At 46.5% G+C, this 25,000-nt stretch overlaps 1 protein-coding gene across 2 annotated transcripts in view; it reads left to right on the top strand.

The window, feature by feature from the left end:
* tln1 (talin 1) overlaps window positions 1–25,000 on the top strand; it is a 114,939-nt gene that overhangs the window by 71,709 nt on the left and 18,230 nt on the right. Inside the window, exons 28-49 of one of the 2 annotated variants that reach the window (XM_080842174.1) lie at window positions 529–737; window positions 1,015–1,134; window positions 1,539–1,736; window positions 2,129–2,268; window positions 5,088–5,181; window positions 5,830–5,919; window positions 6,445–6,567; window positions 8,333–8,476; window positions 9,385–9,546; window positions 11,730–11,870; window positions 12,484–12,665; window positions 13,098–13,230; window positions 14,343–14,444; window positions 15,375–15,545; window positions 16,635–16,883; window positions 17,179–17,298; window positions 17,803–17,949; window positions 18,441–18,607; window positions 19,005–19,188; window positions 19,832–19,858; window positions 21,774–21,899; window positions 24,092–24,208. In XM_080842174.1, the coding sequence (XP_080698300.1) occupies window positions 529–737; window positions 1,015–1,134; window positions 1,539–1,736; window positions 2,129–2,268; window positions 5,088–5,181; window positions 5,830–5,919; window positions 6,445–6,567; window positions 8,333–8,476; window positions 9,385–9,546; window positions 11,730–11,870; window positions 12,484–12,665; window positions 13,098–13,230; window positions 14,343–14,444; window positions 15,375–15,545; window positions 16,635–16,883; window positions 17,179–17,298; window positions 17,803–17,949; window positions 18,441–18,607; window positions 19,005–19,188; window positions 19,832–19,858; window positions 21,774–21,899; window positions 24,092–24,208 (3,146 nt within the window). The remainder of the gene's footprint in view (window positions 1–528; window positions 738–1,014; window positions 1,135–1,538; window positions 1,737–2,128; window positions 2,269–5,087; window positions 5,182–5,829; window positions 5,920–6,444; window positions 6,568–8,332; window positions 8,477–9,384; window positions 9,547–11,729; window positions 11,871–12,483; window positions 12,666–13,097; window positions 13,231–14,342; window positions 14,445–15,374; window positions 15,546–16,634; window positions 16,884–17,178; window positions 17,299–17,802; window positions 17,950–18,440; window positions 18,608–19,004; window positions 19,189–19,831; window positions 19,859–21,773; window positions 21,900–24,091; window positions 24,209–25,000) is intronic. The other variant, XM_080842175.1, reaches the window with a different exon arrangement.

Raw genomic sequence — 25,000 nt, 5'->3', positions numbered from 1 at the left:
GAGAGAGAGAGAGAGAGAGAGAGAGAGGTGCACAGACCCCTTTATGCTTAAAATACACCCAGCATATATATCATGGTGGAAGAGGAACCGTAATACTTTGACGTAAGAGCAGTATGTGTGTACTGCTGACCTAGAGTAAGTATGCACTGCAGGCACATACTGACCCAGGAGAGTGTACTGCTACATGTCAGTCAGCTTGACCTCGAGACTGATAAGGTGAGAGTCCATGTGAGTCCATGAACAGCTGTGCAGAATTAAGATGTCAGTTGTTGCAGATGTCACACACACACACACACACACACACACACACACACACACACACACTCCTCCACCTTCCAGTTGGAGCTGTCTGATTTGTTTTGTGTAGTCCTGTAGAAGTGTCCTACAGCGCCCCCTAGCTGTGGCTCAGGTTATCTCATGCCCTGTGTGTCTGTCTCACTTCTCCTCCTCACACATATACCCCCATACACACACACACTGTATGTCTGTCTCACTCTCTGACTTACTCACACACACACACACACACAGGTCAAGCTGCCAGAGATGTCGCCCAGGCTCTGCGCGCCCTGGCCTCCGCGGCCCGTGGCGTAGCCGCCAACACGGACGACCCAGCGGCGCGCGCCGCCATGCTGGACTGTGCGGGCGACACCATGGACAAGTCTGCCATGCTCATCGAGGAGAGCAAGAGGGCGCTCGCCAACCCAGGAGACCCCGACAGCCAGCAGAGACTGGCACAGGTCAGTGGGGTGCTCTGATTGGCTAGCCCTGGCTGCCACTTCCTCAAAGCGTGTGCTCTGATTGGCTAGCCCTGGCTGCCACTTCCTCAGTGGTGTGCTCTGATTGGCTAGCCCTGGCTGCCACTTCCTCAGTGGGGTGCTCTGATTGGCTAGCCCTGGCTGATGTGTGTGTGTGTGTGTATGGACAGAGACTGATGTGTCTGTATGGCCAGAGACTGATTGTGTGTGTGTGTGTGTGTGTGTGTGTGTGTGTGTGTGTGTGTGTGTGTATTTCCAGGTGGCTAAGGCCGTGTCCCAGTCCCTGAACAGGAGTGTGAACTGCCTGCCTGGCCAGAGAGACGTGGACAACGCCCTCAGGACCGTTGGAGAGGCCAGCAAGAAGCTGCTGGCTGGATCAGTAAGTGTACTGGGGCTACATCTATTTTGATTTTATTTTTAATTTTTTTGGGACAACAGACTTCAGTTCTAATAGAGACTCCACGCCCAGAGCTTTAGACACTCATTAGTTGTGAATGGCAGAACCAGAGCAGTGTGTAAACAAAGACTTACATGCCTTAAGACAAGACGCTACATGTCTCCAATGACTGACAGCTCCTCTCTGCCCCTCCCTCCCCCCCCTTTACACACACACACACACACACACACACACACCTTCACACACACCTTCACACACACCTTCACACACACCTTCACACACACACACACACACACACACACACACACACACACACACACACACACACACACCTCCACCTTCACACACACACACATAAACACACACACACACTCACTCCTCCACAGTTCCCACCGAGCAGCAAGAGCTTCCAGGAGGCGCAGGCCAACCTGAACCAGGCGGCGGCCGGGCTCAACCAGTCGGCCAACGAGCTGGTGCACTCCTCCCGCGGCACCACCGGGGACCTGACCAAGGCCTCGGGCAAGTTCGGCAAGGACTTCAACGAGTTCCTGGAGGCCGGGGTGGACATGGCCGGACAGTCCCAGGTACGGCGTAGACTTCTGTCTCCTCTGCTTTAGGTCCTATGAGAAGCTTGGTTTGAGCGATCACGACGTGTTGTGTTTTCACTTTTTTAATGTTTCAAGTTTAAATTATGTTTAACGTAGAGGGTCATACTCTTCACCACATGTCCACATAGCTTGGATCTGCTTAGAATTCTTCCATTTCAACATTAATTCTATCAGTTGTTGAATGTAGTTTCACTAAATGTGTCCTTTCCTCTCCTCTCCTCTCCTCTCCTCTCCTCTCCTCTCCTCTCTTCTCCTCTCCTCTCCCCTCTCCTCCCCTCTCTCCTCTCCTCTCCTCTCCTCTCCTCTCCTCTCCTCTCCTCTCCTCTCCTCTCTTCCCATCCTCTCCTCTCCTCTCCTCTCCTCTGCAGTCCAAGGAGGACCAGACGCAGGTGGTCACCAACCTTAAGACCATCTCCATGTCCTCCAGCAAGCTGCTTCTGGCCGCCAAAGTCCTCTCCACCGACCCCAACTCCCCCAACCTCAAGAACCAGCTGGCCGCTGCCGCTCGGTAAAGACCCACTCCGCAACGCTCCGCACCGCACACCAGAGGCAGACCCCTATGATCTAGACCATAGACGAGCCACCGCGTGTTACTGCAGACACACATTGAGTGCCTCTGTGTACTCAATAGTGTCATCGCCTGGTTCAAAAGCTAAAAACTGATTCAAAGACTGGTCAAAAGAAATACTGATTCAAAGACTGGTTAATAGTAATACTGATTCAAAGACTGGGTAATAGTAATACTGATACAAAGACTGGGTAATAGTAATACTGATTCAAAGACTGGGTAATAGTAATACTGATCCAAAGACTGGGTAATAGTAATACTGATTCAAAGACTGGGTAATAGTAATACTGATTCAAAGACTGGGTAATAGTAATACTGATTCAAAGACTGGTTAATAGTAATACTGATTCAAAGACTGGGTAATAGTAATACTGATCCAAAGACTGGGTAATAGTAATACTGATTCAAAGACTGGGTAATAGTAATACTGATCCAAAGAATGGGTAATAGTAATACTGATTCAAAGACTGGGTAATAGTAATACTGATTCAAAGACTGGTTGGGAGTAATACTGATTCAAAGACTGGGTAATAGTAATACTGATTCAAAGACTGGGTAATAGTAATACTAATTCAAAGACTGGGGAGGAGTAATACTGATTCAAATACTGGGTAATAGTAATACTGATTCAAAGACTGGGTAATAGTAATACTGATTCAAAGACTGGGTAATAGTAATACTGATTCAAAGACTGGGTAATAGTAATACTGATTCAAAGACTGGGTAATAGTAATACTGATTCAAAGACTGGGTAATAGTAATACTGATTCAAAGACTGGGTAATAGTAATACTGATTCAAAGACTGGGTAATAGTAATACTGATTCAAAGACTGGGTAATAGTAATACTGATTCAAAGACTGGGTAGTAGTAATACTGATTCAAAGACTGGGTAATAGTAATACTGATTCAAAGACTGGGTAATAGTAATACTGATTCAAAGACTGGGTAATAGTAATACTGATTCAAAGACTGGGTAATAATAATACTAATTCAAAGACTGGGTAATAGTAATTCTGATTCAAAGACTGGGTAGGAGTAGTATTCTCTGGTGTATTTTATACATCACTGTCTGTTGCAAGCAGAGACTTTACTTTCAGTCGTGGTATTGCTATCTCCTCTCAATGTATTACGTGTGTTCTCCTGGGATTGACATGGTGGTTTTGGTCTAAAACCCTTAAGGTAGCGCTGTGTTCTCCTGGGATTAGACCCTTAAGGTGGCACTGTGTTCTCCTGGGATTAGACCCTTAAGGTGGCACTGTGTTCTCCTGGGATTAGACCCTTAAGGTGGCACTGTGTTCTCCTGGGATTAGACCCTTAAGGTGGCACTGTGTTCTCCTGGGATTAGACCCTTAAGGTGGCGCTGTGTTCTCCTGGGATTGAGACCCTTAAAGTGGCGCTGCGTTCTCCTGGGATTGACAGGGTGGGGGGAGGGGAATTACCCTGTGAAGGCAAACGGCATTTTTCAGCATACACCCACACCTTCAGCAGGCAGATAGACACACACCTTCAGCATACAGATAGACACACACACACACACACAGTTTTCAACACACACACACACACACACACACACACACACACACACACACACACACACACACACACACCTTCAGCAGGCAGATAGACACACACCTTCAGCATACAGATACACACACACACACAGTTTTCAACATACACACACACACACACACACACACACACACACACACACACACACACCTTCAGCAGGCAGATAGACACACACCTTCAGCATACAGATAGATACACACACACACACACAGTTTTCAACATACACACACACACACACACACACACCTTTAGCATGCAGATAGACACACACATTTGCTCTGCACAGAAACGCTGTCAAGAACGCTGTTGGACACAGTGCAGGGTTGCTTGTAATGAGTCTTCAGATCCCACCCAAGCTCCCATACAGACAGCCCATCCCAGCTGCTACTCACATCCATTATGTAAGTCCTCCCCTCTTCATCGTTCACACATCGCTGGTGGATTGGGTAGGCTTGCCACTCCGTTGGCCACTCGCTGGCAGCCGTAGGAGGAAGCAACGGTGTGTGTGTGGTGTGTGTGTGTGTGTGTGTGTGTGTGTGTGTGTGTGTGGGCGATATGCTGGTGCTCGCCTCATTCCTCTTCACTACAGCAGGAGACACCCAACCTGACAGAGCTGATGGGGCCTCCTGCCTCTCTCCAGAGAAACACACACAGAGAGAGAGAGAGAGAGAGAGAGAGAGAGAGAGAGAGAGAGAGAGAGAGAGAGAGAGAGAGAGAGAGAGAGAGAGAGAGAGAGAGAGAGAGAGAGAGAGAGAGAGAGAGAGAGAGAGAGAGAGAGAGAGAGAGAGAGAGAGAGAGAGAGAGAGAGAGAGAGAGAGAGAGAGAGAGAGAGGAAAAAAGAGAGTGAGCGAGACCAGCGTAGGAATTGCTGCGAGCAGCCGCTTGTGTGGGGGGCGAGAGCACCACCCGCGATGTGCACTGTTTCTCTGTGGCTCGCTTTCTCTGTTCTCGCTCTCTCTCTCTCTCTCTTTCTCTCTCTCTCTCTCTCTCTCTCTTTCTCTCTCTGTTCTCTCTCTCTCTCGTTGTCTTTCACACTCGTTTCCATTACCTCTGTACCAACTCCGCTCTCTCTGACTAACACCCGTCCTCTCTCCCTCCCTCCTCTCTCTCTCTCTCTCTCTCTCTCTCTCTCTCTCTTTCTCTCTCTCTCTCTCTCACTCCTTCTCTTGTCTTCTTCTCCGCTCACAGTGCCGTCACAGACAGCATCAACCAGCTCATCACCATGTGCACTCAGCAGGCCCCGGGCCAGAAGGAGTGTGACAACGCGCTGAGGGAGCTCGAGGTACGGCACATCTCTCTCTCTCTCTCTTATCCCCCCCCCCCCTCCCCCCCCCCCATCTCCTTTTCCCTTAATCTTTCCCTGAACACTTTGTGTGTGTGTGTGTGTGTGTGTGAATGAGTCAGAATCTTGTCATTGTATTTCAGAAGTGCAAAAGCGCTCTGTACGTGGTGTTCTGTGCTTCCCTTGCAGTCGGATGCTCGAGTCTTCACTGTTAGACATGGACAGCAAATGTTTGTTTCTGCACTGTTTCTGTCTTCTGCGTAGATTCTGCATGATTAAGCCACATATGGTGCATATTGTATGATAGATAGCAGAAGGTGACAGAAGGATGGAGGCTAAAGCAAAGTCAACCAAACAAATCCACTGATGTTGTCATCGTTTGAGTATCTGACCGGACCTCTTTGCTGTTTCCTTTCCTCTGATAACATTGGAGGAAGAGTTGGAGTTACCGTAGTTACCGTAGCTTGCTTATTGGATCCAGAATATGTTTGAACTGATATTTGAGAAAGCATTATGACAACATATTTTAATTGCAAGCAAATTTTCCAGAAAATGTGTCGTTATTTTAATTACAGTGTTGCATATGCATGTTTCAGTAATTCATCTTTTATATTATTTTCTGTGTGTGTGTGTGTTGTAACATCTCAGACGGTGAGAGGTATGTTGGAGAATCCAACTGAGGCCGTTAACGACACGGGCTACTTCGACTGCATCGATAGCGTCATGGAGAACTCCAAGGTATGATCAAGAATTGAATTAATAATAACAAGTTAAATCTTTCCTGGGTTAAAGCGGCACAGAATACACCGCGAGCATGTGTAAGATGGTCTGCCCTACTCTTTGCTCCTTAAATACAAGCAGGTGTCTGTGTTGCCCTCTGACCTGTACACGAGCAATAGGCGAGATGATGATGATGTTGCTATGGCGATATGGAATGATGTGGATGCTTACTGTGCTAATGCTAATGTGGATTATGCCAGAGATTTCATCACCTGCAGCTCAGGGGCACAGCATATGTGATGGGGCAGACAACATCTAATACAAATGCCTGCTATTCCATTTGTTAGTGCTTGGACGCGCTCCATTTAGGGTGGCTTTCTTCAGATAAACTCATTTCACAATATTCTCCCTTTCCTAAAGTCTGTGTGAAGTAATGGCAGTTCATTTAGAGCCGATGCCATTATTGGTTGGCAATGTTGCGTGACGACATTTGTAGTGAGAATTTTTAATTTACATTTTTTTAAATGTTCTGATCTTTCACAGGTTCTGGGTGAAGCCATGGCTGGAATCTCCCACAATGCCAAGAACAGCAACCTGCCGGAGTTTGGGGACTCGGTCAGCTCGGCCTCTAAGGCCCTGTGTGGACTGACGGAGGCAGCCGCCCAGGTACTACCCTTCCGCCCTTCTCCCCCCACCCCCCCCCCCGCCCTTCTCCCCCCTCTCCTCTCCCCCCTCTCCTCTCCGCACCGCACTGCACTGCACTGTCCATCTGCCTCGTCCATCCCATGTGTTTCCTCTCTGCGTTACATAATCACGATCTCTGTGTGAAAACCACTCCGCATCTTAGCACGCAACCGCTAACAACTCAAAAAAAAAAAAAAAGTGTTTTGTTTTGTTTTTACAGCTGGTGTTTTCTAAACTGAAGAATGCCGGCATGTACTGCTTGAGTGTTTTAATGAAGTGTTATGGGATGTGTGTGTGGGAAAACGCTTCATGACCGACAGACAGGCTGCAGTCGGAATGATTTCCACTCCAGTTCTACCGCGTAATTACCCTGGTTCTCTAGCCATGCATGCCTTAACCCTACTACTGAGAACAACATCTGGACTTACTAGTGCAGCACAAATGAACAGATCGGGAATTGGTTTATAGTTTTATACTCTCTCGCTCTCTCTCTCTCTCTCTCTCTCGTGCGGTATTTCACTTATTAATTCACACACTATTTCGCCATTTCTCTCACTATTTCATTTTGTCACTCTCTCTGTCATTCCTTCTCTCTCTCTTTCTTTCTCTCAGGCCTCTTCAGTTTCTCTCTCTTCTTCTGTGTCTGTCATTCATCATCATTCATCATTTCACTCCTTCATTCCTATACCCACTGAGTTATTCCCTCCTTTTCCCCGGTCCTCCTTCTCTTCCTCAAGTTGTCCTCCATCCTCCTCCCGCTGTTGCCGTCTTGTTCCAAAGTCCGTCCGCTGAGTCCCTCTCTTTTCCACTTCCTGTCCGTCCTATCGCTCTCTGACTCTCACAGGGGCTCTGACAGAAGTAAGGGAGAGGGTGGAGAGGGTGGAGAGGGGGGAGAGGGGGGAGTGTGAGAGGGTGAGCGTGAGCAAATGAGGCAGAGAAGGCAGGGGCTCGGACAGAAGTAAGGGAGAGGGGGGAGAGGGGGGAGTGTGAGTGAGTGATGCAGTGAACACAGGGGCTCTGACAGAATTAAGGGTGAGAGGGTGAGCGTGAGAGGCAGAGAACAAATGAGTCATCTTTAAAAGCTACGAGTTCCGGCCTCTCTAAAAGCTTCTGCGCCGATCTCTTTGTGCGCCCCCTTTTTTACAGCGTTTCAAACTTCTCATTATGCATCAACAGACCTTAATAGTGCTCAGGTTCTCCCCAGCTGTGTGTGTGTGTGTGTGTGTTTGTGTGTGTGTGTGTTTGTGTGTGTGTGTGTGTGTGTGAGTGTGTGTGTGTGTGTGTGTTTGTGTGTGTGTGTGCAGGTGAATGTGCTTGTGTGCATGTGGGTGTGCGTTTGTAGGGGCTTTAGTTATGATTCCAGGGTCTGGTTGATGTTGCCATGGGAGAAAGCGAAAGAATGCTCAGTGACTCTGATGAGGAGAAAGGGTTGAGGGTTGAAGAGAAGAAGAAGTAGTGTGTCGCAATATTTTTCATCATGATGTCATGATAACTTCTGAGAATCTAGAGCCTCCATTACAGGCGCATTATTATACTGCACTTTAGGTTTCCGTCTGTGATCGCCTGTCTTTCTCTTTCTTCCGCACTCGTCTCCCTCTCCAAAGGTCCTTCAGCCCTCTTGCTTTCACTGCTCTGTCTGACCGCTAGAAGGTCGTTTCATTGGTTGGTTGAGCATGAGCGGGTGCCAACTCCGACTCGGTGACCTGTGGTCCGACTCCACTAACCGGCGGCTGTGTTTGGGTTTCAGGGGGCCTACCTGGTGGCGGTCTCCGACCCCAACAGCCACGCCGGACAGAAGGGCCTGGTCGACCCGGCCCAGTTTGCCAGAGCCAGGCAGTCCATCCAGATGGCCTGCCAGAACCTGGTGGACCCAGCCTGCACTCAGTCCCAGGTAGGAGAAACAGAACACTCAGAACCCTCAGAACACTCAGAACCCTCAGAACACTCAGAACACTCAGAACACTCAGAACCCTCAGAACACTCAGAACCCCCAGAGCCCTCAGAACACTCAGAACACTCAGAACCCCCAGAGCCCTCAGAACACTCAGAACCCTCAGAACCCCCAGAGCCCTCAGAACACTCAGAACCCTCAGAACACTCAGAACACTCAGAACCCCCAGAGCCCTCAGAACACTCAGAACACTCAGAACACTCAGAACCCCCAGAACCCTCAGAACACTCAGAACCCCCAGAACACTCAGAACACTCAGAACACTCAGAACACTCAGAACACTCTTAACACTCTTAACACTCAGAACACTCAGAACCCTCAGAACACTCAGAACCCCCAGAGCCCTCAGAACACTCAGAACACTTAGAACACTTAGAACACTCAGAACACTCAGAACACTCAGAACCCCCAGAACACTCAGAACACTCTTAACACTCTTAACACTCTTAACACTCTTAACACTCAGAACCCCCAGAACACTCAGAACACTCTTAACACTCTTAACACTCTTAACACTCAGAACCCCCAGAACACTCAGAACATTCAGAACACTCAGAACACTCAGAACACTCAGTCGGGCTCAAGGCACTCTTTAGTCAAGGCACTCTTTAGTCAAAGCACTCTTTTAAACTGCCACTTTATCTGTGTATTTGTGACAGATCAGTCTCTTCTCCAAGTTGCTCTGGAGATTTTTAATTATTTGCATTCACATTTATGTATTTAGCAGGTGCTTTTATCTGAAGTGGCTTACAAAACCTTGCAAATATAGAAGTTATAGGAACCTATTGAAGCATGTTTTTATAATCTTGTTGTGTTTAATTATTGCCGTGGTTCTCTTCCATCTCAAGGTTCTCTCCGCCGCCACCATTGTTGCCAAACACACGTCTGCGCTCTGCAACGCCTGCCGCGTCGCCTCCTCCAAAACATCCAACCCTGTTGCTAAGCGACAGTTCGTCCAGTCAGCCAAGGAGGTGGCGAACAGCACCGCCAACCTCGTGAAGTCCATTAAAGTGAGTGCTCAGAGGGGAAGTGTGTGTGTGTGTGTGTGTGTGTGTGTGTGTGTGTGTGTGATCGGAGGGGTGGGGTGCGGGGGGGTTTGCCATTACTGTCAGCCTGTGGTGCGATGCCAACGAAAGTGGAGGGAAAAACTTGCGAGAAGACACAATTGGATGGTGATGATCTGATAATGAGTGGTTATGATGATGACAGACACAGGAGAGCTTGTTTATCACAGGGAGTGCGTGCGTGCGTGTGTGTGTGTGTGTGCCATCTTTAAACAGTTTTGTGTGTGTGAGTGTGTGTGTGTGTGTGTGTTTGTGTGTGTGTGTGTGTGTGTGTGTGTGTGTGTGTGTGTGTGTGTGTGTGTGTGTGTGTGTGTGTGTGTGTGTGTGTGTGTGTGTGTGTGTGTGTGTGTGTGTGTGTGTGTGTGTGTGTGTGTGTGTGTGTGTGTGTGTGTGTGTTTGTGTGTGTGTTTGTGTGCGTGTTTATATGTTGGTGGGTGCATGTTTTGTGAGAAGTTGAACAAGTTGAACGTTTGTGGGTTTGCGTATATCCACTAAAACCTATGTCTCCACTAAAACCTATGCCAGGGGGGAGCTGTGGCACCGACCCATCACAGACAGTATACCCACCACAGAAAACCAGACTACAGCAGTGTGGACGGGTACATGATGTTATATCAAGGGAGACTGGGTGTGTGGACGGGTACATGATGTTATATCAAGGGAGACTGGGTGTGTGGACGGGTACATGATGTTATATCAAGGGAGACTGGGTGTGTAGACATGATGTTATATCAAGGGAGACTGGGTGTATGGTTACATGATGTTATATCAAGGGAGACTGGGTGTGTGGACATGATGTTATATCAAGGGAGACTGGGTGTGTGTGTGGGTACATGATGTTATATCAAGGGAGACTGGGTGTGTGGGGACATGATGTTATATCAAGGGAGACTGGGTGTGTGTGTGGGTACATGATGTTATATCAAGGGAGACTGGGTGTGGGGACATGATGTTATATCAAGGGAGACTGGGTGTGTGGGTACATGATGTAATATCAAGGGAGACTGGGTGTGTGGGTACATGATGTTATATCAAGGGAGACTGGGTGTGTGTACATGATGTTATATCAAGGGAGACTGGGTGTGTGGACATGATGTTATATCAAGGGAGACTGGGTGTGTGTACATGATGTTATATCAAGGGAGACTGGGTGTGTGTACATGATGTTATATCAAGGGAGACTGGGTGTGTGGACATGATGTTATATCAAGGGAGACTGGGTGTGTGTGTGGGTACATGATGTTATATCAAGGGAGACTGGGTGTGTGTGTACATGATGTTATATCAAGGGAGACTGGGTGTGTGGACATGATGTTATATCAAGGGAGACTGGGTGTGGGGACATGATGTTATATCAAGGGAGACTGGGTGTGTGTACATGATGTTATATCAAGGGAGACTGGGTGTGGGGACATGATGTTATATCAAGGGAGACTGGGTGTGTGGGTACATGATGTTATATCAAGGTCTCACTGTCATCTTGGGGAAATGCAGAACGATCCTGGTTAGTTTTCGGTTTCAGTTGGAACATTTTGAGTTTAATACTCAATCTTACTAGAGACTGCAGGCACTGGAATAACGGAGCAGTCAAGAACACTTATTAGAACAGTGATGAAGTACTGTGAACTGTTATTAGAACCGTGTGATAAAGTACTGTGGAACACTTATTAGAACAGTGATGAAGTACTGTGGAACACTGATTAGAACAGTGTGATGAAGTACTGTGGAACACTGATTAGAACAGTGTGATGAAGTACTGTGGAACACTTATTAGAACAGTGTGATGAAGTACTGTAGAACAATGATTAGAACAGTGTGATGAAGTACTGTAGAACAATGATTAGAACAGTGTGATGAAGTACTGTAGAACACTTATTAGAACAGTGTGATGAAGTACTGTAGAACAATGATTAGAACAGTGATGAAATACTGTGGAGTTCTAGGCGATACACCAGTCCCTAGCTCAAAAGCACCTTTGTAGTTCTGGTGGTGTCTTTGAAATGCACTACATGAGACACTTCTCTGAAGAAGGCACACACAGTACAGCGGTAGAAGCTGAAATGTCTTTAAAACGTGAGTGTGTGTGTGTGTGTGTGTGGATGACCGCTGACTCTGATGTGACCCCCCAGGCCCTGGACGGAGCCTTTAACGAGGACAACCGTGAGAAGTGCAAGGAGGCCACCGGCCCGCTGATTGAGGCGGTGGACAATCTGACCAACTTCGCCTCCAACCCGGAGTTCGCCAGCGTACCGGCCCAGATCAGCAACGAGGTACAGCACCATCACTGACCGTCACAGACAGACAGACAGACAGACAGACAGACAGACAGACAGACAGACAGACAGACAGACAGACAGACAGACAGACAGACAGACAGACAGACAGACAGACAGACAGACAGACAGACAGACAGACAGACAGACAGACAGACAGACAGACAGACAGACAGACAGACAGACAGACAGACAGACAGACAGACAGACAGACAGACAGACAGACAGACAGACAGACAGACAGACAGACAGACAGACAGACAGACAGACAGACCACGTAGCTCATAACCTTGCTCAGCTCTTAAAATGTTGAAGATTTGATGAGGTCATGATGTCAAAAGAACACCTTTTAATTGTCTAAATCTCCATTTTGCTTGGACATATATGTTAACAAACCGTGTTGATTATTGTGAACCATTGCTACACACAATACTAGTTATTTATGTGCGTGTGTCCTATACGGCTTCACATTTGCCTGTGGGGTTTTATCTTCAGGGTATCTGTGTGTGTGTGTGTGTGTGTGTGTGTGTGTGTGTGTGTGTGTGTGTGTGTGTGTGTGTGTGTGTGTGTCCTATATGGCTTCACCTCTGCCTGTGGGCTTTATCTCCAGGGTATTGCTGCCATGGAGCCCATCGTGGCCGCGGCGAGGACCATGCTGGAGAGTTCCACGGGCCTGATCCAGACGGCCCGCTCCCTGGCCGTCAACCCCAAAGACCCGCCCAAGTGGTCCGTGCTGGCGGGCCACTCCAGAACCGTCTCGGACTCAATCAAGAAGCTCATCACCAACATGAGGTACTGTACACAACACGTTACTTCCTGGAGGAACTTCACAAGCATTCACACACACACACACACACACACACACACACCCATCTTATAATAGTGGGTTAAACATCACTATAACCACTACTAGCCTTTTCACTATAAATGATAATAAATAAATAAAAAAGTCTGACAATTGACAATTAATGTTACGTTGATGGAGGAGAGTTAGTTCCTGAGGGTTGCATACTGGTGCAGATAATCATAAGCTATAATGAAAATGACTAGCAGTAGTAGTGTGTCAGTGCTAGCCATATGCTTTAGGCTCTCAGCAGGTCTTTTAGGGTGGTTGTGTTGTAAAGTATGGTGTGTGTGTGTGTGTGTGTGTGTGTGTGTGTCTCTGTCTGTGTGTGTCTCTGTCTGTGTGTGTGTGTGTGTGTGTGTGTGTGTGTGTGTGTGCAGAGATAAGGCTCCTGGTCAGAGGGAGTGTGATGAGGCCATCGAGGTGCTCAACAACTGCATCCGTGAGGTGGACCAGGCCTCTCTGGCCGCCATCAGCCAGCAGCTGACCCCCAGAGAGGACATCTCCCACGAGGTACGGGCATTTACTATCACACACACACACACACACATAACACTATGACACACACACATATCACTATGACACACACACATATCTGATTACGATACACACACACACATCATTATGACACACACACACACACACACACACACACACATATCACTTTGACATACACACACACATATCACTATGACACACACATATCTCATTACGATAGACACACACACATATCACTATGACGCACACACATACACACACACACATATCACTGACACACACACACACACATATCAATATGATAGACACTCACACACATATTACTATGACGTGCACACACATTTCATTAGGACACACACACACACATATCTCCCACGAGGTACAGCATTCCATATGACACACACGTACACCACGACACTCATACACAGACACACAAAAAATGACAAACTCCATTCATCTCACATCCACACACTCCTGTTATCTCCCTCTTTATCTAGCGCACGGACTCACACTCCTCACAGACTCACACTCGTGTGTTTACATAGTCATTACCAACTAGGTCACACATGTCATATTGATAGGTGTGTGTGTGTGTGTGTGTGTGTGTGTGTGTGTGTGTGTGTGTGTGTGTGTGTGTGTGTGATCTCCCTCTTTATCTAGCGCACTCACACTCCTCACAGACTCACACTCCTGTGTTTACATAGTCATTACCAACTAGGTCACACATGTCATATTGATAGGTGTGTGTGTGTGTGTGTGTGTGTGTGTGTGTGTGTGTGTGTGTGTGTGTGTGTGTGTGTGATCTCCCTCTTTATCTAGCGCACGGACTCACACTCCTCACAGACTCACACTCCTGTGTTTACATAGTCATTACCAACTAGGTCACACACGTCTGCATGACTAGAGCAAAGGAGCAGTAGTGAGGCTGTTCCTGTCTGACTGTGTGTGTGTATACATGCCTGACTCTGTGTGTGTGTGTGTGTGTGTGTGTATGTATACGTGTCTGACTGTGTGTGTGTGTGTGTGTGTGTGTGTGTGTGTATACGTGTCTGACTGTGTGTGTGTGTGTGTGTATACGTGTCTGACTGTGTGTGTGTGTGTGTGTGCGCGTGTCTACCGTCCTGCAGGCTCTTCACGAGCAGATGGCCGCCTCGGTGCAGGAGATCAGCAACCTGATCGAGCCGGTGGCCATCGCTGCCCGCTCCGACGCCTCTCAGCTGGGACACAAGGTGATGCTCTCTCTTCTCTCCCTTCTCTCCTCCTCACTCTCCTCTCTCCTTTCCTCTCCTCTCGCCTCCTCCTCACTCTCCTCTCCTCTCCTCTCTTCTCCATCTCCTCTCTCTTCTCTCTCCTCAATCTCCTTTATCTCCTCTCTTTCTCTCCTCCATCTCTCCTCTCTCTCCTCCATCTCTCTCTCCTCCATCTCTCTCTACTCCATCTCCTCTCTTTCTTCTCTCCTCCATATCCTCTCTCCTCTCTGTCCTGTCTCTCCTCTCTCTCCTTTCTCTCCTCTCTCTCCTCCATCTTCTCCATCACCTCTCTCTCCTCCAATCTCTCCTCTCTCCTCTCTCTCCTTTCTCTCCTCTCTCTCCTCCATCTTCTCCATCTCCTCTCTCTCCTCCAATCTCCTCTCTCTCCTCTCTCTCCTTTCTCTCCTCCATCTCCTCTCTCCTCTCTCTCTTCTCCATCTCCTCTCTCTCCTCCATTTCCTGTCTCTCCTCTCTCTCCTCAATCTCATGTCTCTCCTCTCTCCTTTCTCTCCTCTCTCTCTCCTCCATCTCCTCTCTCTCCTCTCTCAAGACCTTGCACTGTTTCAAGACCTCTGTGATCTTCTGGGTTGTGACTGCATCCAGTTTAATGCACTAAAAAAACAAGCTCAGTCCTCTTAAGACATGCCACTAGTCTAATGAAACCGCTACGGGGACCCGGGTTCGAATCCCAATCTCTCCCCAGCTCATTACATGTCTCTCTTCGCTGTCTTATCTGATTAAGGGTAAAAAGCCCCCAAAATAAATCTTAAATAGAAAAACAACACCTACTTCTGTGTTGTGTCTCCAAGCGAGGTCTGACTCGTGTCAATGTTGTGTCCTTAGGTGATGTGCTACTTTGTGTTGTGTTTCTAAGCAAGGTCTGACTGGTATCCATGTTGTGTCCCTCAGGTGTCTCAGATGGTGAGCTACTTTGAGCCCCTAATCATGGCCGCCATCGGCACGGCCTCCAAGATCCTGAACAGCCAGCAGCAGATGAACGTGCTGGACCAGACCAAGACCCTGGCCGAGTCCGCCCTCCAGATGCTCTACACGGCCAAAGAGGCCGGAGGCAACCCCAAGGTGACCGCGCCACGAACACAGCCACTACTCGTTGATCACATAAGAAGCACTTTTACACATGGTTTTCATTCACACTAACGATGAGGGGGTTTAGGCTCTGGGCTCTGTTAAGCGCCTAGAGGCAATTGTATTGTTATGGCGCTATATAAATAAAATTTAATTGAAATTGAAATTGACAAAGTGAAAAGCGCCTCTTTAAACTCAAGTAGGCCTTGTTCAGTTTGCCAACAGATACTTACTGTACTGTATTTTGTGGAAGATGATGGTGGTGCATTGTTATTTATTGTGTACGTGAGTGTTTGTGCTTCTGTGTGTGTATTTATTGTAAAGCACATCAGGGAAGTACTGTTGATGTATTTATTGTTCCTCAAGGAATTACTTTTAATCTATACCACCGCACTTGTTGAACTCTTAATTTATATATATTTTTAAGCTATTCGTACTGTTTTTAGATATTTGTAATATTGTTGCGTTATATGTTGTTGTTGTGTTCTATATTGTCCCTCGTCGCACCAACAGGAGGAAGCACTCCAAATGTCGTTGTATGCAAATCCAATGACAATAAAGGCTTTTCTATTCTATTCTAGTATATTTAAGCAATATAGCACGAGTGGGAGTGGGGTAGGTAAGGGATAATCCCACGGGTGGTGTTATCCCTTACCTACCCCACTCCCACGAGTGCTATATTGCTCTTATAAAACAATTCTACCGTCAACAAATTAACATTTCAACACGAAGTTATTGATTAAAAATGGTTTATTTCGCCATTGATTCTCCGCAACAAAAAATAGTACCATTGTCACCGTCTTTGTTTGGAATTTTAAGAATTTTGAATTAACGATTATCATCAACGCGAATTTTTCATGGCAGAGTGATTTATTATTTGCTGTGAAAAGTCCCGTAACTGTTGGTATGTTGACGAATAACCTATAGCATGGAACGTCTCTCGTCCAATCAGAAACAGCTAAATAACGCGATAGAACCCAATTGTTTTATAATAGTATTTGAATTTACATGTTCATGTTTACATGTTTATGTTTACATGTTTGTGTTTACATGTTTGTGTGTGAATTTAAATGCCCCCCTCAGGCGGCCCACACTCAGGAGGCTCTGGAGGAGTCGGTGCAGATGATGAAGGAGGCCGTGGACGACCTGGGCGCCACCCTGGGCGAGGCTGCCAGTGCCGCGGGCGCCGTGGGGGGCATGGTGAACTCCATCTCCCAGGCCATCAACACCATGGAGGACGGCCTGGGCGTGGACCCCGACGGCACCTTCGTGGATTACCAGACCACCATGGTCAAGACCGCCAAGGCCATCGCAGTCACTGTGCAGGAGATGGTAAGGGCCTACTGACTGATAATAAAGATGGGTTCAACTTGTTGTGCCATTGTGCAATAACACATCTACAGTAAATAACAACATTCATGTTTCTACGGAAGCCCAGAACAGACAAACTAGTACCCTGGCTATAGAGGGGGGCTATTGTGTTTGTATGGTATTTTTCAGCCCCAATAGGGTTTCTTTCATGCTTGGAAAGGGAGGGGTATTGAGTTGGTTGTAGTTCAGCCACCTCACCACTAGGTGCCACCAAACCCTACACACTGCGCCTTTAATATTCACGCTCTGATCCCAGGTCACCAAATCCAACGCCAACCCCGATGATCTCGGAGGCCTGGCCAACCAACTGACCAATGAGTTTGGACAGCTCGCCGGTGAAGCCAAGTATGCCGCCATCACTGCAGAGAGCGATGAGGTAAGATTACATAAAAAATCTTCTTACTTACGTCTTAATGAACCAAGTGTTGCAACAAATTAGAACTTTCAGTTTAGTGCACCCATCTTTTAGCACATACCATCATGATAGACACTGGAATTAGATTTAGTCTATGAAAACAAGAAACAACAACGCTACTAAAAAGAATATCCCAAGATCCTTTGCTCCTAACCTTTCAACAACGCCCTATGTCTAAAATCAAAACAAAACAAAAAAGGCAAAAGGTAGAAAAGCTCACCACAAACACAAACATGGGAATCATGAGTCCTATGAGCGTAATGCTAATGGTTAGCTTCTGTGGCCCTGTCTCATATGAGCGTAATGCTAACGGTTAGCTCCTGTGGCCTTGTCTCATATGAGCGTAATGCTAACGGTTAGCTCCTGTGGCCTTGTCTCATATGAGCGTAATGCTAACGGTTAGCTCCTGTGGCCTTGTCTCATATGAGCGTAATGCTAACGGTTAGCTCCTGTGGGCCTCTGCAGATTGGCTCCCACATTAAGGAGAAGGTGTCTGAGCTGGGCTACAGCTGCACAGGCCTGGTCACCAAAGCAGGGGCGCTCCAGTGCAGCCCCAACGACAGCTTCACCAAGAAGGAGCTCATCGACAGCGCCCGCAAGGTGTCTGAGAAGGTGAGTACAGCTGTAGGTGTGTGTGTGTGTGTGTGTGTGTGTGTGTGTGTGTACTGTGAGTGTGTGTGTACTGTGAGTGTGTGTGTACTGTGTGTGTGTGTACTGTGTGTGTGTGTCTCCAAGCAAAACAGATGCAATTTTTCATACGTAACATTAAATCCCAGATGTATTAATTATCCCAGATTCTATAATTTCATTATAGACATTAAATGTAAACAATTATTTGCATCATCTTCTTATTTCAGTACAATCTTCTGCATTATCTTATTTTTTTAGTGCAATATTCTCATGTAATTTTAAGGTAGTTTTAATGACTTGATGAGAATTGAACTTAAAATTCGTTCCAGACCTTTTTGAAAACTCAAACAACAGAACTACTGGCTCACTAAACAGTTTGCGTCACTGAAAAACATTGTTACGGTTGAAATGGTCAATTCTCCACTAATGTATCTCTCTCCCTCTCGCCACGCTCACGCCCTCCCCACGCTCAGGTGTCTCACGTGCTGGCAGCACTCCAGGCCGGTAACCGTGGCACCCAGGCCTGCATCACGGCCGCCAGCGCCGTCTCTGGCATCATCGCCGACCTGGACACCACCATCATGTTCGCCACCACCGGCACACTCAACCGCGAGAACTCGGAGACCTTCGCCGATCACAGGTACACCACACACACACCGCCATCGAGTTTGAGTCTGGGGACGAAGAGTTAGCCTCTCCTCTATTCGTGTGGCGTGTTTGATTTGTAATCACAGTTAACGTTATTCAGGTGCAAGACTGTGTGAAAGACGGGCATCTTTGTGTGTGTGTGTGTGGGGGGGGGGACCAGTTCATGTAAACGCCATTGTTGTCTTTGGCTGTGTGGTTAAAAAAAAAAAAAAAAAAAACAGCCAAAATAACAAAAACCTTAAAATGGAATGTATTTACCAAGCCGTGATGAGAATGGCGTGTCCTCACGCTCATCCTCCCTCTTCCTCTTCCTCCTCTCCCCTCTTCCTCTTCCTCTCCTCCCTCTTCCTCCTCCCTCTTCCTCCTCCCTCCTCCTCTTCCTCCTCCAGGGAGCACATTCTGAAGACGGCCAAGGCTCTGGTGGAGGACACCAAGCTGCTGGTGTCGGGGGCGGGGGCCAGTCAGGAGAGGCTGGCACAGGCCGCCCAGTCCTCCGTGGGCACCATCACCAGGCTGGCCGACGTGGTCAAGCTGGGGGCTGCCAGCCTGGGCTCCGAAGACCCAGAGACACAGGTAGGGCACACAAACCCCCCCACACACACACACACACACACACACACACACACACACACACACACACACACATACACCCACCCCCCCCCCCCCCCACACACACACACACACACACCACCCCCCCCCCACACACACACACACACACACACACACACACACACACACACACACACACACACACACACACACCACCACAGTCTGTCCTCAGTCTTAAACCCCTAAGAGCGTGCACTGGCTTCACTCAGGGCTCTGTGCTTTCATTGAGCTTCAGCAGATTTCAGTCTTAAAAGGCTTCAGCATGTGGAGGATATATTACTAAATAAGTTGTGCATTATCCTGCCTTGTTTTACATATCTTAATCTTTTCATGCCCCTTAAGTGCATATGAGGTTTGTTTCTGTTGCTTTCCTGACCGCAGTATGAAAGCCATGTTGTGTACACCCTTCAAATATTGGACATTTTTCCAACCTGCATACATGGATTCGATTACAATGTTTTGAGAATGTCATCTTTCACTGTAGCTGTACAGCAGGCCAGCATTATGACTCAGTGTGTGTGTCTGTTACATGTTTAATTCTGTGCTTTTCTTTTCTTTTCTGTTGGTATTGTTTCTCCACTCCTCACTCTTCTTTCGGGATTTAAAGGCGCTTTATTCTTTCCCTGGTCAGGATGTGGGTACTGCTCGTGTCTGCAAACGAACTGCACTCTGTTTCTCATTTGCATTTTCGTCCTGCGAATGTTACTTCGACATCTGTGTTTCCGTTTGTTTGTTTTCCTTCTATGTTGTGGTCAGTGTGGATGGTTGAATGCATTAGGATGAAGAAAGACACACACATTGAGCAAAGGATCTGTAGTTTTTAAACAAAGAAGAGCCTTTATGAGAAACCTCTGCACTTAAGAGGTCACCGTAAGAGGTGACCACAGCTGACAGCCTCCACTGGTAGGCTTAGAGTCCACTCAGGTCCACCTGTTGAATACATTTAATTTCTTTTAGTCATTTAGCAAACGCTATTGTCCAAAGCGACGTACAAGGGAGAGAACAGTCAAGAACCCTGGTGTAACAATAAATACTACTTTACATAGGGGAAAAAATTAAACGAAAATAGAAAAGAAAAAGAAGTGCAGGAATGTAACCGCTGTAAGCGCAAGTAAAGCACTAGTCGAAGTTCCAGTTTAGGAAGGGACACATATCACAGAAAGACTCGGTTTCACCACTGCCAAATCCAAGTGAAGGTTTTCTGGCATGTTGTCATGGCAACGAGCCTGAACAGTGGTACGCTTTAAAAGCAGACATTTTAGAAGTGCTAAATATAGCTAACGCTCCTCTGTGGGTGATATAGCTAACTCTCCTCTGTGGGTGATATAGCTAACTCTCATCTGTGGGTGATATAGCTAACTCTCCTCTGTGGGTGATATAGCTAACTCTCCTCTGTGGGTGATATAGCTAACTCTCCTCTGTGGGTGATATAGCTAACTCTCCTCTGTGGGTGATATAGCTAACTCTCCTCTGTGGGTGATATAGCTAACTCTCCTCTGTAGGTGATATAGCTAACTCTCCTCTGTGGGTGATATAGCTAACTCTCCTCTGTGGGTGAGAAGCAGAGACTAAACCAAGCAAGTTCACTTGAAATGGTATTTCCATTGTGATGGGCAGTTAATGTCACAAACTGGAAAGTGTCTTTTTCTCTGACCTGCCCTTAGTTGTAGTGGCTCAAAGAAATGTGTTTTCAACCACACAGAGACGATCAAGTGTTGATCCAGGAATGCAAGCTATTTGTGTGGTCTTTGTTCATTCTGATGTCGTAACAGATGTTCCAATTGGAAGCATTTGGGTTGTTGTGACCTTAACACAGTAACACTACGACTGCAAGATACTAACCAGCTACCTTCCCAGAATACAGTGCATGCAGTTATAACACGTTGAGTTGGCTTGAAGCCTCGGCCTTTACATACTGTAGAGCCCGCCTCCTCCATAAATAATTAATCAATTAATGTTGGCCCGTGTTCTGTAAGCGAGGGTTGAGTTGCTCATTCCAGTTTAAAGTATCAATAAGACGGCTTATTTGTAGGAGTACATTTAGTCAGCATGCATAGTATTCTATGGGATAAAGGAGGGCATAGTAGAGTTATTTTCTGGTCATTATAATTAACATTAACGTAACATATAACTTGATTGATTTTTATTGAATATTTATTATTGTTTATCCTTATTTTCCTGCAAGTATACTTCTGTTTTATTGATGTGGAGTTGAGTGTGATGTTAAATTTCCGTGTTTGAAAGTGTAGTAAGTCTCTCATCTCATACATATGCTATTACCACCGGTTGCTTCCACACACCATAGCATCCTCTCATTAGGTTTTGATTATCTTGGATGTTTGGCTTTTGAACAACAAATAGGAGTTTGTCTTTTGCGTTGATCTCGCCGTTTCTGTTTGTGCCGTGTCCTCTCTCCCCCTCTGCATATGGTTTTGTTTGTGAGTGTGTGTGTGTGTGTGTGTGTGTTTCCAGTTCATGCCAGTAGGTGTCAGTGTGCCATCATGCTCTTGTACAGCTATCTGACCGCTGCTCGTGTGCGCCCTCTGTAGGTGGTCCTCATCAACGCAGTCAAAGACGTGGCCAAGGCTCTGGGTGACCTCATCAGTGCCACCAAGGCAGCGGCCGGCAAACAGCACGATGACCCCGCCATGCTGCAGCTCAAGAACTCTGCCAAGGTAAGGGTGGAGTGTGTGTGTTTGTGTGTGTGTGTGTGTGTGACCCTGTCATGCTGCAGCTTAAGAACTCTACTAAGGTAAAGATGGACCCTGGCCTGTGTGTGTTTATACATTTAAACACTAGTCCAAGTGAGTTTGCCAGTGTGTACGACTACGACTCATGCAGTGACACTGTGGTGTCTTCTTCTTCCGATCCCTCTTCTGCCAGTATGTTCATTTGTTTCACTCATTCATATCTTTCACTCTTTCATATATTTCACTCTCTCACTCATTCATATGTTTCACTCATTCACTCATTCATATGTTTCAATCTTTCAGTGTTCATATGTTTCACTCTTTCACTCATTCATATGTTTCACTCTTTCAGTGTTCATTTATTTCACTCTTTCACTCATTCATATGTTTCACTCTTTCATGTGTTTCACTCTTTCAGTGTTCATATGTTTCACTCTTTCACTCATTCATATGTTTCACTCTTTCAGTGTTCATATGTTTCACTCTTTCATATGTTTCACTCTCTCACTCATTCATATGTTTCACTCTCTCACTCATTCATATGTTTCACTCTTTCAGTGTTCATTTATTTCACTCCTTCACTCATTCATATGTTTCACTCTTTCATGTGTTTCACTCTGTCAGTGTTCATATGTTTCACTCTCTCACTCATTCATATATTTCACTCATTCATATGTTTCACTCTTTCATGTGTTTCACTCTTTCACTCATTCATATGTTTCACTCATTCACTCATTCATATCTTTCACTCATTCATATGTTTCACTCTTGCATGTGTTTCACTCTCTCACTCATTCATATGTTTCACTCTTTCATGTGTTTCACTCTTTCACTCATTCATATCTTTCACTCATTCATATGTTTCACTCTTGCATGTGTTTCACTCTCTCACTCATTCATATCTTTCACTCATTCATATCTTTCACTCTTTCTCAGTGTTCATTTTGCCCTCCTCTGCCAGCTCTTGTGTTCTGTCCATCCTGGATTGTCTAACTTTAATCACTTGATTGGGAACAGTGATCTCTGTCAGCAGCTGCTGGGGAACTTTAGCCTAATCCACACAAAGCCCCCCACGGCCCCCCACGGCCCCCGCCAGTCAGGAGAGTTCAGCCCCCAGGGCATCTCCTGGCACACACACACACACACACACACACATTCTCTCTCTCTCTCTTATACACACACACATACACACACACACACACACTCACACACACACACACACACATTCTCTCTCTCTCTCTCTCTCTCTCTCTCTCTCTCTCTCTCTCTCTCTCTCTTATACACACACGCACGCACACACACACACACACACACACACACACACCACACACACACACATTCTCTCTCTCTCTCTCTCTCTCTCTCTCTCTCTCTCTCTCTTATACACACACACACACACACACACACATTCTCTCTCTCTCTCTTATACACACACACATACACACACACACACAAACACACACATTCTCTCTCTATCTCTCTCTTACACACACACATACACACACACACACACACAAACACACACATTCTCTCTCTAGCTCTCTCTTACACACACACACGCACACACATATTCTCTCTCTCACACACACACTCACACACATTCTCTCTCTCTCTCTCTCTCTCTCTCTCTCTCTTACTTACACACACACACACACACACACACACACACGTATTCTCTTTCTCTCTTACACACACACGCACACATTCATCACACTGCCTTTTCTATGGTAACCAGTCCTTCAGTCTCTTGACTACTTCTCTCTCTCTCCATCTCCCCCCCCCCCCTCTCTCGCCCCTCTCTCTCCCCCTCTCCCTCACCTTGATTATATAAACTTATATTTAGCCATCATGTATAGGTTTAGAGACGATCCAAACATTTGTTTTGTGTGCCCCCTTTTGTGCCCCCTCCCCTCTCTCTTTCCATCCCATCTTTGTTTTTTCCCTCTCTCTTTCTTCTTCCTCTCTCACTCTCCCCCTTTCTTTTTCCTCTCTCTCTCATTGTCCCCCTCTCTCGAAGTACAACCTCTGACAAAAACCTGTTTGAAAGCCCCCTTGAGATGCTGCGGGACACACACACACACACACACACACACTCTCACTCTCTCTGTGAAGGCAGTAGAGTAGAGGTGTAATTGGGTAGCCATCGCTCACCAGCATGACCGTCCTGTGCCGCGCAGGTGATGGTGACCAACGTGACGTCGCTCCTGAAGACGGTGAAGGCGGTGGAGGACGAGGCCACCAAGGGCACCAGGGCGCTGGAGTCCACCATCGAGCACATCAAGCAGGAGCTGAATGTAAGTTTTGATTGATTGATTGATTGATTTATTTAGGCCTCTGAAGACACATTGAGGATTAAGATCCTCATTTTCAATGGTGCCGAGGGTACAACAGGAGTTAATACAATGGAAAGAATATAAATATAAAATAAATATGCATATAAAATAAATACAGTAAAATACTATGGTTGGGTCAACAGTTACAATCATTGCAGGAGAAGGCAGGTGTACATATGATAAGACTTGTGAATTCCCTAAGTGAAATAAATGAGCACAACCTTAGTGATTTTTGGACCTCATTCCAAATGAAGGGTGGGATAGAATGACATCAGGCTCATCGAGCACGTCAAGCAGAACTTGTTTAGTTTAGTGGGATAGAATGACATAAGGCTGCTCCTGCTGCCAATGTCAATCGGATTTAGTTTTGATTTAGACCTCTACCATTTTTACTTGTCTGTTTTTATGTTTGGCTTGGTATTGGTAATATGAGAAGGGACTGTTTGTGATGGAGCTTGGCTCCTAGCATCTGGACGCTAACTAGCTAGCAGAGAGAAAAGAAAACACAATATGAGCTATCTCTGAGAAGATGCCTGTCGCCTTTTTGTTGTTGGAAAGGTGGTGGGACTTGTATACAGAGTATACATGAAGATTTGTGAATATATACCTGGATTAAAGATAAAAAAGGGCTCAATGCCTGGATATTATGTCTCATATGGTGTGTGTCCTGTAATCTGTTCCTTTAACCAAGGTAACCATAAAGTCCAAAACCTTGGCTAACTGGTGTTCTGGTGTCCTCACTGGTGTTGTGGT

This window comes from Sprattus sprattus, assembly GCF_963457725.1.
Source record: "Sprattus sprattus genome assembly, chromosome: 7".
Taxonomy (NCBI): domain Eukaryota; kingdom Metazoa; phylum Chordata; class Actinopteri; order Clupeiformes; family Clupeidae; genus Sprattus; species Sprattus sprattus.
Note: the sequence above shows the minus strand (reverse complement) of the source record. Positions and strands in the feature narration are given on the sequence as shown.